The sequence below is a fragment of the Ovis canadensis genome, chromosome 5 (assembly GCF_042477335.2).
Source record: "Ovis canadensis isolate MfBH-ARS-UI-01 breed Bighorn chromosome 5, ARS-UI_OviCan_v2, whole genome shotgun sequence".
NCBI classification, from domain to species: domain Eukaryota; kingdom Metazoa; phylum Chordata; class Mammalia; order Artiodactyla; family Bovidae; genus Ovis; species Ovis canadensis.
In genome coordinates this window covers 106,532,668-106,546,075 of record NC_091249.1, presented here as the reverse complement: position 1 = coordinate 106,546,075, position 13,408 = coordinate 106,532,668, and the positions used below count along the sequence as shown (strand labels likewise).

The 13,408-nt window shown below is 38.8% G+C and overlaps 1 protein-coding gene across 3 annotated transcripts in view; it reads left to right on the top strand.

Moving 5' to 3' along the window:
• KIAA0825 (KIAA0825 ortholog) overlaps positions 1-13,408 on the top strand; it is a 429,746-nt gene that overhangs the window by 56,218 nt on the left and 360,120 nt on the right. For all 3 annotated transcript variants that reach the window (XM_069590144.1, XM_069590145.1, XM_069590146.1), the window contains exon 3: positions 576-707. In XM_069590144.1, the coding sequence (XP_069446245.1) occupies positions 577-707 (131 nt within the window). In that variant the 5' untranslated portion in view covers position 576. The remainder of the gene's footprint in view (positions 1-575; positions 708-13,408) is intronic.

The window sequence follows — 13,408 nt, the reverse complement described above, 5'->3', positions numbered from 1 at the left end:
TATTTTAAAATGGTATATCCATGGTTATTCTGTATTTGGAACTAATTGAGTTTCAAATGATAAGTCTTGTGATGCTATGGACTGCTATATTGAAATGTTTTTGGTAAATGTTTTTCTCTTAAATTCTCTGAAGAAAAATAAAAGCTTTATTCCAAAACTACTTCTCTGAAGTGCAGGATAAGAACCTATGAGAAATCTTTAGCTGTTTCATTGTATGAGAAGAAATTACTTGTATTTATTAATAATTAAAATTTCAAAGCAGCTACCCTTGCTCACAGTGGTCTCTGAGGCTTCACGGTATACTCTGCAGCTCTTGGTTACAATGAGAAGCGGATGCTCAGGCAGTCTGTTTCTTTTCAGTTTTCAAACCATAGAGGTGTGAAAATTGGGTCACATCTCATGAAATTTCAATAACAAAACAGTCTACCCAGATTAATAATAATCCTACTTCTTCTACTGCTATATCTTGCCTATAAATCAGAATTTAAATTTTGGGGTTAGTATCACAACTTGAGGGTTTTTTTTTTTTTCCTTTCATTTTGGGGAAACTGACATTTTTTATTCTTATTCCTCAGGATGGATTGGGGAGATGAATATCCCCACAATTCTTTTGACCTACATTGTTTGTTAAATTCATTTCCTGGAGACTTGGAGTTTAAGCAGATCTTCAGTGACATTGATGAAAAGATAGAACAAAATGCTATAAGGTAAATATTGTTAATTTTAAAACAAGTTGGTTTCATGTTTCATTTATAAGAACTACATTTAGTGTTTCCTGCTCTTAAGAAAATTTTAGGATTTAATTATCATTAACTTTCCTCAAAAAATTAATTAGACCCTTCCCTCTAGGATATAAGATGATTTTTCTTATCTGATTACTACTTTAAACAACGCTAAAAAAAGGCTAAAAATACAGGCACTGCCTTCAAATAGATAAAGTTTGTTGAACTACTGTTGTTGGGGAGGAAGAAATTTTCCTCTACCCTTCTAGGTTCTTTGCATAGTCTAATAATTAAACTGAAATGAGACAGATGAACAGGAAAGACAAAAGTGTAATATCCTGTATTCATGGGAGAGACTCAGAAAAACTGAGTAGATGGCCAAAGTGGCCAAAGTCCTCATCTTAAATACCATTCTCAGCTAAAGATGAAAGAGGTTGTTGAGGGTGGGGAGAATCAAGCATGGAAAGTTACCAGGAAAAGCATCATGAACAAGGGTGAGGTTGTTGCGCAGGCTTAAGTCAGTGCCTTCTCCACTGATAAGAGATTCGGTCATCCTCCTCTGCCTGGTACAGTGAAGGCGATACCTTTACAAATGGAGACTTTTTCCTTATGAATGTGAATGTTTCTAACAGAAGGGTAACTCCTACTTGGTTTTCAGATTATTTACTTTATGTGTTTCTTAGAAAACAGACAGCTTGGTATAATTTAATCTGCCAAAGAGGCATATTTTAGGGTGGCAAATTTTAGTCTCCTCAGTTCTGTTCAGTTCAGTTGCTCAGTCATGTCCGACTCTGCGACCCCATGGACTGCAGCACGCCAGGCCTCCCCTTGCATCACCAACTCCCAGAGCTTATTCAACTCATGTCCATCGTGTCAGTGATGCCATCCAACCATCTCATCCTTTATCGTCCCCTTCTCCTCCTGCCTTCACTCTTTCCCAGCATCAAGGTCTTTTCAAATGAATCAGTTCTTTGCATCAGGTGGCCAAAGTATCTGAGTTTCAGCTTCAGCATCAGTCCTTCCAGTGAATATTCATGACTGATTTCCTTTAGAATGGACTGGTTGGATTTTCTTGCAGTCCAAGGGACTCTCAGGTCCGTGTAGTCATAGCTGTGGTTTTTCCAGTAGTCATGTGTGGATGTGTGAATCTGAGCCAACTCTGGGAGATGGTGAAGGGCAGGAAAGCCTGGAGTGCTGCAGTCCATGGGGTCCCAAAAAGTCAGACACGACTTAGCAACTGAACAACAGCAATGCTGTTCATGATTTCTTAGAGCTTGCCAGTATTGACGGCCTGCATTTTCATTAATATGTTTAAACATTATCATTTGATAGATAAGCATGGATATTAAAATTTTAAAATTAGATATTCAAAAAATGGTGGTGTAGGGTCATGGATTGCTTGAATTGCTGAAAGCAGAACATTAAATTATTTTTATGTAATGTTTGTCATATTAAGTCTCCTCACTTAATTGGGAGGCTAGCCAGTCCATCTATGTGAAGTTAGTCTTTATCACCTACTCCAAAATCAGTGTTACTGAATGCTGGAGGAGGGACTTCCCTGGTGGTCCATTGGTTAGCAACCTGCCTGCCAATGCAGGGGACACAGGTTCAATCACTGATCTGGGAACTAAGACCCCACATGCCTTGTGGCAGGGAGGCCAGTGCACCACAAGTACTGAGCCAGTATACTCCAGAGCCTGTGAGCTGCAGCCACTAAAGCCCGTGTACTCTAGAGCCAGTGCTCCCCAAGAGGAGTCACCAGAACAAGAACCCCATGTACTTCAACTAGAGAGTAGGCTCCGCTTAACCGCAACTAGAGAAAGCCCGTGTGCAGCAACGGAGAGCCCTGTGCTCTGCATCAAAGACCCAGCACAGCCAAAGATAAATGAATTACTTAAAAATAAACAAACAAACACTGGGGGAAGCAGGAACAGCTAAGCAAATTTCCACTAGTACATATTCTCTGATATAAAGGACTTTGTCTTCATATGTATTTGTGGACCCTAGGGTCAGTTCTGGAGAAGGCGATGGCACCCCACTCGAGTACTCTTGCCTGGAAAATCCCATGGATGGAGGAGCCTGGTGGGCTGCAGTCCATGGGGTCGCGAAGAGTTGGACACGACTGGGCGACTTCACTTTCACTCTTCACTTTCATGCATTGGAGAAGGAAATGGCAACCCACTCCAGTGTTCTTGCCTGGAGAATCCCAGGGACGGGGGAGCTTGGTGGGCTGCCATCCATGAGGTCGCACAGAGTCAGACACGACTGAAGTGACTTAGCAGCAGCAGTAGCAGCAGCAGGGTCAGTTCATTCAGTGCAGTCCTTTTGACCAAAGATTCTAATAATTCACCGCATGTTGAAACCATGTAACTCAGATTCGGACTTGAACCCATGGTCTTTTAATTAGAATCACTCACCTGGTGTCTGGACTTACTTGTCTCAGGGCGGAAGGAGGAATTCAATGACAGGCAAAGTGATAGGCAAGAAAGTAGGCTTATTAATATAGGACACTTGTTGAGAGAGTCATTTCCTAGGCAGGTTGATAAGAAGTCTAGGGGTTCCCAAGGAGAGAGGGGTCTGGAGGAAGAAAGGACAAACTTTTTTCCTTCTCTACATTCCTTAGGATTATATAGCAACAATGTATTATGCCTGAGGACAGTCTCTGGATTAAACCTTCTGGCTAATTCTGTTATCTTAAAATGTAAATTATGGGAGTAGGTTTGATGAGGTCTTTACAACCTCCAGACATTCTTTTGATTTACTGGAGAATATATAACTCCATTGCTAACACTAGCAAGGGGGCACTCTTTCTGCCCATTCTGATGCCTATGTCAGAAGCTTTCTCTATCTCCTTTACACTTTAATAAAACTTTATTACACAAAAGCTCTGAGTGATCAAGCCTCATCTCTGGCCCCGGATTGAATTCTTCTCCTCCGGGGGCCAAGAATCCTGGCATCGTGATTCAGCAACAACCTTTCATTGTGAGAGATGCAAGCGGGCCGGCTCTACCCTGAGGATTAAATGGGCTACATTTGTATAATCAAAGAAAAGTAGGGGAGGGGAGAAGGCTGCCTTTTCCCTTGTTCTTCTAGTAAACATCAGAAGTACCTCACCTTTGTATCAGGTGGGAGAATGTTTGACCCTATGAGGTCAAACTAACTGTCATAGCAATTAGTTAAACCAGCAGAAGGATGGTAACATATCCTAAAATATGTAGAATCATCTCAGGTTTCTGTATCATGAGAGTCTTCTACTTTGGAATGTTGTCCTTCCTTTAAGTTCTTGTCCTTGGTCCTAAGTATCTTTTATCTTGCTGAACTCAACCAGCAGAATGCAGGCCTCTAATTTTGTTTCTTTCACTTAATGACCTGGGGCATATCGTGTGCTTTTATTTATCATTTTACAGTTAAGCAAGCCTGCTTCATGTACAACATTCTGATAGGTTTCTTAAGCAATCGTTAACCTGCAGTGATCTCCCAAAGTCCTCTTGGTTTTCCTCTCTATCTGTAATCCCTTCCTGGGACTTCCACAACTACCAGTGTAACTATCCTACTCTGTCCCTATCTGTGTAGGTTACAAATAGGCAAACCACAGTAAAAGTGTCTATTATCAAATGATGAATAGTGTTTCCTTTTTAAAAATTTAAAGTATAGTTATGTACTGTCAAAGAAACTGAACCGAGCAAGTGAAATTTTCCTGCAGTTTTTTCCTCATGTTTAATTTGAGAATACAGTTAACTTTTTATCATAACAATGGGCATAAATAACAAATTCAAAAAATAGCCTATACTCCAAAATTTCTTTATAAAAAGCAAAAAAGTATCATATTGCTGAAGAATTAAAATTAAAATCTTCTCCCATTCTGGGAATCCTCTCCACAAAGGCTGAAGAGAAGGAAAACTCTTCTGTTATTCAACAGGCTTTAAATAAAAATGTCAGAAACATCCCAGGTGATCTGCTAAGAGATTGCAAAAGCAGAAAGGAATCACAGCCCTTTATATAGGCTAGTAGGTGCACCCATTTGGAGAAGGCAGTGGCACCCCCCCACTCCAGCACTCTTGCCTGGAAAATCCCATGGACGGAGGAGCCTGGGGGGCTGCAGTCCATGGGGTCTCTAAGAGTTGGACATGACTGAGCGACTTCACTTTCACTTTTCACTTTCATGCATTGGAGGAGGAAATGGCAACCCACTCCAGGGTTCTTGCCTGGAGAAACCGAGGGATGGCAGAGCCTGGTGGGCTGCCGTCTGTGGGGTCGCACAGAGTTGGACATGGCTGAAGTGAGTTAGCAGCAGCAGCAGCAGGTACACCCATTACATATAATACATATTTTCATGAGAAACAATATCTGTTGTAGGAAAAAATGGGGTGCAGGAGGATGGTCATGTCCCCGGTCCCCAGAGAGTTCCAGGTCCTTGGGACAGCCTGCCAAGTGAGGATCCTTGGCTTCGTGTAGGAAGGAATTCAAGAGTGAGCCGTAGTAAAGTGAAAGCAGGTTTGTTTAGAGAGATAGACCCTCCATAGGCAGCGTGGGGTCTCTCAGAAGGCATAAGCAGCCTTGATACATGAGGTAGTTCACTTTTACGGGCTGGATAATTTCTTAGGCTAATGAGTGGGAGGATCATTACAAGTATTTTGGGGAAGGGGCAGATATTTCCAAGTATTGGGCCACCACCCACTTTTTGGTCTCTACGGTCACCTCGGAACTGCCCATGGGTGAATCTTTCAGTGTATGCTTGTATATTACAATAAACACATAAGGAGGCTCAAGGTCTACTGGAGTCGAACCTTCCACCATCTCGGGCCTAGCAGTTTCTAGCAGGTCTTTGTGGTCCCCTGTTTCTCTGAATGGTTGTTATCATTCTTGTAATGGTTGTGCCCTGCCTCCTTCCTTCCTGTTTCATAACCAGCCTTCAAATAGAATTGACAGCACAGTTCTTCACATGTGGTTCATCCTAACTTCACCATGGTTAAAAAGCACCTGTGTAAGCTAGTTGGCATCATCCTGAAGAGAAGCAAACTTCTCATGTCTTTATGATAAGAAACAGTTTTGCAAATTGAATCAAGGCACCCACTGACATTAGGCTGCTCCTTTTCACAGACACAGGGAGATAGTTATCTCCTTTGGTGTTTGTGTTTTGAAAGGATGGCTCCTAGTTTTTTGAGAAAGACAGCCCTGGCTGAGAAAGCTGACAAAAGATCTATCTAGTCTTCCAAGGGATACATTTCCGAGAGATGAAAAAGTACTTACATTTGCAGTTTCTAAGGTAAATAAGAAAAAGAAGGAGAGGGAAACCTTTCCCCTTATTTTCAACAGGGAGAATTAGCTTCTTATTTTTAATTTGTAACTACCATTAATTTATATGTATATACATACATACCCATATAAGTATATATATCTTAAAAAAAAAAGCATAGTATATAATTTTTAAAAAAGCGTGTATATGTGACCTAATCACACTATAGAGAATATGTATTATAATTTATATTATATATGTGAATATAAAATCATTGTATTAAACTTCAGTATAATTATGTATTTATCTAATTTATGTATTCAATATTACATATGTGTATATTGATTGATACAGTTTCTCACCCAAAGGAACTTATAAATGAAATGAGTATGAGCTTAAATAGATTAACAAGTCACTTATCCTTATTCTAGAGAATCCTTTTTCAGCAGCTGGTATTAAGAAAAGCTTTTAAATTGAAGTACAGTTGATTTACAACATTGTGATAGTTTCAGGAATATGGCAAAGTGACTCAGTTATACATATATCGAGAGAGATGATTATATTAAAACAAAATTTAAATATTTTCTAAAAAGTGACTTTCTTTGTTCATAATGGCCTTGCAGCTGCATCAGAACAAATCGCTGAGGGACTTCCCTTGTGGTCCAGTGGTTAAGACTACACTTCCACCTCAAGAGGCGTGGGTTCCATCCCTGGTCAGAGAACCAAGATCCCACCTGCCGCAGGGCATGGCCAAAAAAAAAAAAGACAAAAATAAGAGATTAGAAACAAAACCAAGTCACTGAGCTCTGATGCTTTTATCACAGACAGTTTCATTTTTATTCGCTAAACCATCTACAGTTATTTCCTGTCCTACCTGGTCAATAAGAAATCATATTGAGAAGTAAAACAATGATTAAAATATTGTACTTTGCCATCATAAATTGTCATTTAGGTCAAAATTCAGATGTTAGTATTAAAAAGAAAATATGACATGGAGTATAAGGATATAATTTTTAAATTAAAAATATTTTATTGCCCATATATTAAAACAAACCTAGAGCAAAACCACCTCAAGTGACCATTGATCTTCATGGGGGATAAAATAAGGGAGAGCTGTACGTGCCGTGTGCTACATTTAGAATCGAGTCTATTTTTCATCAAATTCAATTATGTTTTTATTATACTCTAGAGAATAAACATAATAGTATAGGGTGTATATATTTTTAAAAAATAAAATACTGAATAATAACCACGTTTCAGAAGAGTGTAAATCATTTATGCACTCATTTATTGCCTCCTAACAGAATAGCTTTTAGAAAATTGTATGTCATGACGAATCAGTTATGCCACACTTACATTGCAGTAGTTGAATTACCCTTGGCATTTTTGTATTCTAACAGTTCTATTTATCTTTCAATGGTGTACACTGAATAAGTAATGAACATCCATATGATATGGCTTTTCCCAGTACTTTTAAAGAAGAAAACATTAGTAATTCATTTTTAAATATGGTATTTTTCCTTACTCTTGAATTTTTAAAGTTGTGTTTCTAGCAGTGACCCTGAATTCTAAGTGTGAATTCCTTCCCTCTTCTTAATATCATCAGGTTTTATGAGCCACAGGGTGTTTTGCTTCCCAAAGCAGTGATTCACCAGAATGGACTAGAATGCCCAGAGGTCACTGAACCTTCACCTGCCCTTCAAGAGAGGCTGTCATTCTCCCAGACCATTTTCACTTTCACATCCTCATTTGCATTCAAGTCAGAGCTAGGTGACTCTTAGATCTGACAGTGGAAATCAGTGACGGTGAATCACTTGCTTCTAACACATATCAGCGTTGGTAGCAGGAAGGTAAATAACCTGCCAAAGAGGGATACTGTGAATGCTGTATCCACAAACTCACCCCAGTAACTAAAAACCACACATAGCACTAACATCTTTTTTGAGCTGAACAGAACTCTAATAAGTTAATAATAATAATAATTTAGCTTAACACAATATTGAGGTATAGAAGTTGTCTTGGGCTTACAATACATTTAATTTTGATTTTTCTCCTCTTAATGTTCAGTTGATAGATACATCATTAAGAGTTTCTTTTGCCTTTCTGTTTCTTAACTATAGACAATATTTGTGTGTACCTCAGGATGTAAGTTTTGCTGGCACTGTGCAGGATTACTCCCCTCCTCCCCTTTTTTTTTAAATCTGAGAAAGAACAAGAAGTACTCCTGTGGATAATATCATTGGTCTTGATCCAGGAGAGGTAGGGTCAGAGTGGTAGGGAAGGGTGTTAACTTTATATTGTGGCAGAACACTGGATAGATGGGTTCTATAAATTTAACCATGCTCTCTGTTTCAAGGTGGCATATTAGACCATTTTCTTCTCATCATGATCTGTCACCATTAGCTCCATTATTTGAAGTCTAGGATGTTCCAACTTCTTTCTCCAGAGTCCTGTATTGTATGCCCTCAAAGCTTTCATTAGACTTCTGCTTCAGGAGACTGAGATAAGTAGCGTAAAATGTGGGATCAGTAGCTCTATCAGATGATCATTAAGAGATTCTTTCAGGTAATGCATGCATTTTAGGTGTTCAACAGGTTTTAAAAGTATAATCTTTATTTTTAGGTGAGTTAGCTTTACTTACTTTTAGCCAAACAGGCCTAAGACAATAAAGAATCACCGTTTAGGATATTCCAATAAGAAATATTATTGTATTATCTTTCCGTGGGAAATAAGGAAAAGGAAGTGTCTTCCTGTCTATAAGCTGTTTTCATAACAAAAGTGTGAATAATATTGCACTAAAAATGCAGACTTGATTAGGAGGTTGAGCCAGCAATAGTAGGCCACTATTCCACAGGGAGGGTCAGAGTTAATGGTCGAGGGGGAAGTAACCCCCATCCCTGAGATGCCAACCAGAGGTGCCCGGTGAAGCCAGCTCAGCTATGAGGACAAGCACAGGGGAGGGAAAGCTAGAAGGAGACTGGGCCCTGGTAAGGAGATGTAGCTTGTGTGGCTGGCCCCTCTTTCCTGCCAATGACTAATGCCTTGAGAGCTAACTCAGCCCCAACAGCTTTCCCTGGAAAAGGGCCTCGTCAAGGATTTAGCAAAGTAAACACCTTGTCTTAAAAGGATCACTAACGCCACAGCTTTTGCTAATGAGTCTTTATTCTAGAATTATGACTAGGAATATCGTCTTATGGGACTTGGAAAGAAGTTGAGTTGGGAAGCCTAAAAGCTGGTCTTGTTATCGTCTTTATTTTTGCTTTAAAGGCTAACTGTTCTGCACTGTATTCTCATTGCCTAAAACAGTCCTGGCACAAAGTAGGCTAGAGGTTAGATATCTGCTGTGCCATTTCAGTATTCTTGTCTGGAAAATCCCAGGAACAGAGGAGCCTAGTGGGCTGCCATCTATGGGGTCGCACAGAGTCGGACACGACTGAAGTGACTTAGCAGCAACAGCAGTGTCTGCTTTAGCTAGTGTGACGTTAGATGAGTGGAATGGGATACAAGAAGCTATCATTAAGTGCTAGTTTTCTCTTCTGGTAGGTAGTTTACATTATAAAATGATACATAATCAGGAAGAATTGCAGACAGTAGAGAAAGATAAATACAAGGAAAAGGTGTGTATGGAAGGGTAGAGATGAGGAAGTTTTCTAACTCCTCTGACCCTCCTCGTCTTGTTCCTCAGAGGTAACTTAACACCAATGAATTATTGTAGAGCTATCCAGAAATGTTTTTTATATATAGACGTGTGCACCCAAAAATATATTCTCCTTTTTACATAGATGGGATTTGTGTGTGTACTTTACTTAGATTTTTTTTAACGTATTTTTAAAAATTTCTTCGTATACTAAGTCAATTCCCTCTTGATAAGCATTTACATTATTTGTAGTATTTCTGCTGTTACTGCACACACACATGCATACGTGTGTCCTTCCTTCCTTAGGGAAGGTTATGTGATGGTTTCTTAGACGCTGTATAATTAGCTGTGATAAGATTGTTCCTCAACAGGCCTTCCGCTGTCTTCTCTCCTATAAGCAGTGTATAAAACTCTATGTCCTGCCTCCTCACAGTGTGGCCATACGTATTAATTAAACCCTCAGTTTGTAACTTGCAGTCAAATCTGACTGGCTTAGTGATTGCATGTATCTGGGCAATGAAGATAAAGATGTAGACTAGATGTGTTCCTGATACAGTCTGATTTTCATTATTATATACGTTCTCCTTCTCTTTTGTTTTCTCTTTCTCAGGAAGAGAACCAAGGCAATCATCCCAAAGTAAACGCTGGTGCAGATTTCTCACTTTTTCTCCGGTTTTCAGTTTGTGTGGTTTCACTGGGATAAGTCACATTCTGACTTTAGTAACTATGCTAAAATATGAAAGCTGGGAAGCCTCCATAGATAAAAAAGAAAGCACATTAACTTACTCTTGCTTGCCATGGATGTTAAACTGCCATGTCCTAATACAGCTGTAGAACATTTCTGGGAAATGTTCTTTATATTGTTAACAGAGCCCTGTGCTACTTCCGTGGAGCTCCTATTTACATTATGGAAAGGGATCCCAAGTCATATGGTATATGGTATATGATGCCAGGCTCACTCCAGCAATGCCAGGACTACCCCACCATTGAATGGAAGTTGGAGGGTATTTCACAATTGGTTGACTCTTCTGAAAGTGCTTTAGATTTTTTAGATGGGCGCTTGCCCTACACTGGTCTGAACTTTGCTGAAGCAATCTGGACCATTCTAAAGCCTCTGTAAACATTTGTGGTGAGGACTGGTGAGAATAACTCTGAACAAAAAGTGGATTGACAATAGATGGGACTCTTGGGAGGCTATTTATTTAGTCCAGATGAGAGATGATAAGATCCTGAGCCCCTTCTTTCACAATAGGAATGGAAAGGGGAAGATTCATTTGAGAAGATTTAAGGAGAGTGTTGTTAATAGGATTTGGGATCAAGGATGTTTTTTTCCCTGAGAGTACAGTTAAAACTTTTGAAATAACTGAAACGTATCTGAAACAGAAAATAGCTTAGCAAAAATATATAAATTTGCTAAATTTCATTGAAATAGTTGTCTTATAAATTCTTTTCTCAGCCTTTTAAGAAACGATCTAAAAACATCTTTGTCTCAGGAAAGTAAGTTTTCATTTCGTGGCTGACTTATGGTTTATCAGTCTCTTCCCTATTAATTACCTGTTAATTCTGAGGAATTTTATTAATCTCCTTAGATGAGCTAGGTTTATCTAAAAGCCAGAAAATTCTTATTTACTTCACAGCTAGTTCTTGGTGTTTTTAAATATATCATAGTATTGAAAAAACCTTTTCCTTAGACTGAATTTATGTTGGTAAAAAGTATAAACAAGAGCAACAAACATGTAAAAGCTTAAAAAAGCTTTTTAATGTTTCCATTTTCCATATTGTAGATACAGTCTTGAATCTCTGCCATGCTCTTCCCTGCTCTAAAAAATAAAAATTCCCACCCTTCTATGAAAGCACACCTCTGTGTCCTCTAAAACCTTTACATTGAAGAAGTTCTAATAATTTTTACTGGTAGAACATATTTTTTTTCCCCTTTGAACATTTTTGTGTGACTGAATAATAAAGACTATGAGTATTAAATCCTGAAAGAGTTTTTACAGTAAGCTTAAGCACCACGATTATAATTATTCCCTTTTTCTCAGTTCCTCTCCCTGTCCTCAACTGCACCACCCCCAGTGTTAATCAGCCCTTGTGCAGTTGTTGTTTAGTGATGTCTAGTTACAGAACATCTTTATCCTTTTGAAGTAAAATAGTGCATATATACATACATACACACATACTTACATGTGTAAACATGGTTGTAACCGAAATAATAATAATAATAACTTCATGTTTTTTATTGTCCAAATAGAGTTTTAAAGTGACCCAGCTGTGAGATTAGATGATCAGCACTGAATTCTCAGGGGTCAGTATCAGGGACTTCTAAGCACAGTGATTTGGTTAGTTTTCTTAGAGCATCAAATCCTCGCATATAATCTCCTTTTCTACAGGAAGAAGCCTTTTCTGCACCCCCCCAGAGGCACACTGAGTGACTTACCTCCTATATATTTCCCCTACTCAGCACTTCGTACACACACCTCTTATCAAGTCTTACTGAGTGTAGTTCTTCATTTACAGGCCTATCTCTCTCTCACTAGAAAGAATTCCTTTAGAGATGGGACCATGTCTTATTCATGTTTAGGTCCTTAGCATATATCACAGAACCTGCCACATATTCAGGATTCAGTTAATGTTTATCAGATATGCTTTCATTCAACAAGTAATTTTCCCACTCAAGGAACCTAGGATTGAATGTTGAATGAGAAAATTATATCCTTTAAAAAAAAAGCATGCTGTATGTTGCATCTTAGAAATGGTTTAAAAATTGATTTATACACAGCCGCTCAGTAATGTATCCGCTTGCACACATCATTAACTTGGATAATTCAGAGTCATTATAATTAAAGCACATTGGGGTTCAGATTTATTAGGAAGTGTTGAGACATATGAAGAGGCATAGAGAATACTGTGATAAACATTCCTGTGCTCATGATGTAGTATAAGGAATAAAACCTTACCTCTACAGCTGAAACCTCTGTGCATTTCCCCAGTCTCACCCCACTCCCATCCCCACCCTGCATGATATTGATCATTCCAGCACATTTCTTTTTTCTTTTAAAATGCATGTATGTAAGTATGTATTTAAGATGTAAGACTTATGTATGTAAGACTTCCCTGGTGGCTCAAACGGTAAAGCGTCTGCCTACAATGCGGGAGGCCCGGGTTCAATCCCTGGGTTGGGAAGATCTCCTGGAGAAGGGAATGGCAACCCACTCCAGTACTCTTGCCTGGAGGATCCCATGGACGGGGAAGCCTGGTAGGCTACAGTCCATGGGGTCGCAAAGAGTCAGACACGACTGAGCGACTTCACTTCAAGTATGTATTTAGTATTAAAGTAGAGTTGATTTAAAATTCTTTATTTGCTTCAGGTGTATCACACAGTGATTCAACATTTTTATAGATTGTGCTCCGTTCTCTAGCACATTTCTTTATACTTTTACTATGTATGATTATAATCCTGAACACTGTGTGTGATCACATGGCATGGTTTGTATTCATTTGTACCTTTTTTCCCATAAACATTACTTTTGTTAGATTCATCCATGTTGATAAGTGTATTTCTAGTTCATTTTCATGACTGTGTTTCATGGGTTAAATGTAATTATTTAACCATTCTCTCTACTGGTGGGCATTTAGGATATTTTCAGTGCTTTTACTATTACAAATAAAGTTAGGAATATGCTTTTAGAAAGTCCTTGCTAAACCAGCTAATGGTGTACATTTGGGAATTTAAACTATTTAAACTATTTAGGACAGAGATTCTACATCGACATTAGACTTGTGACATTTTTGATCAATAAATGTGTTAATTGG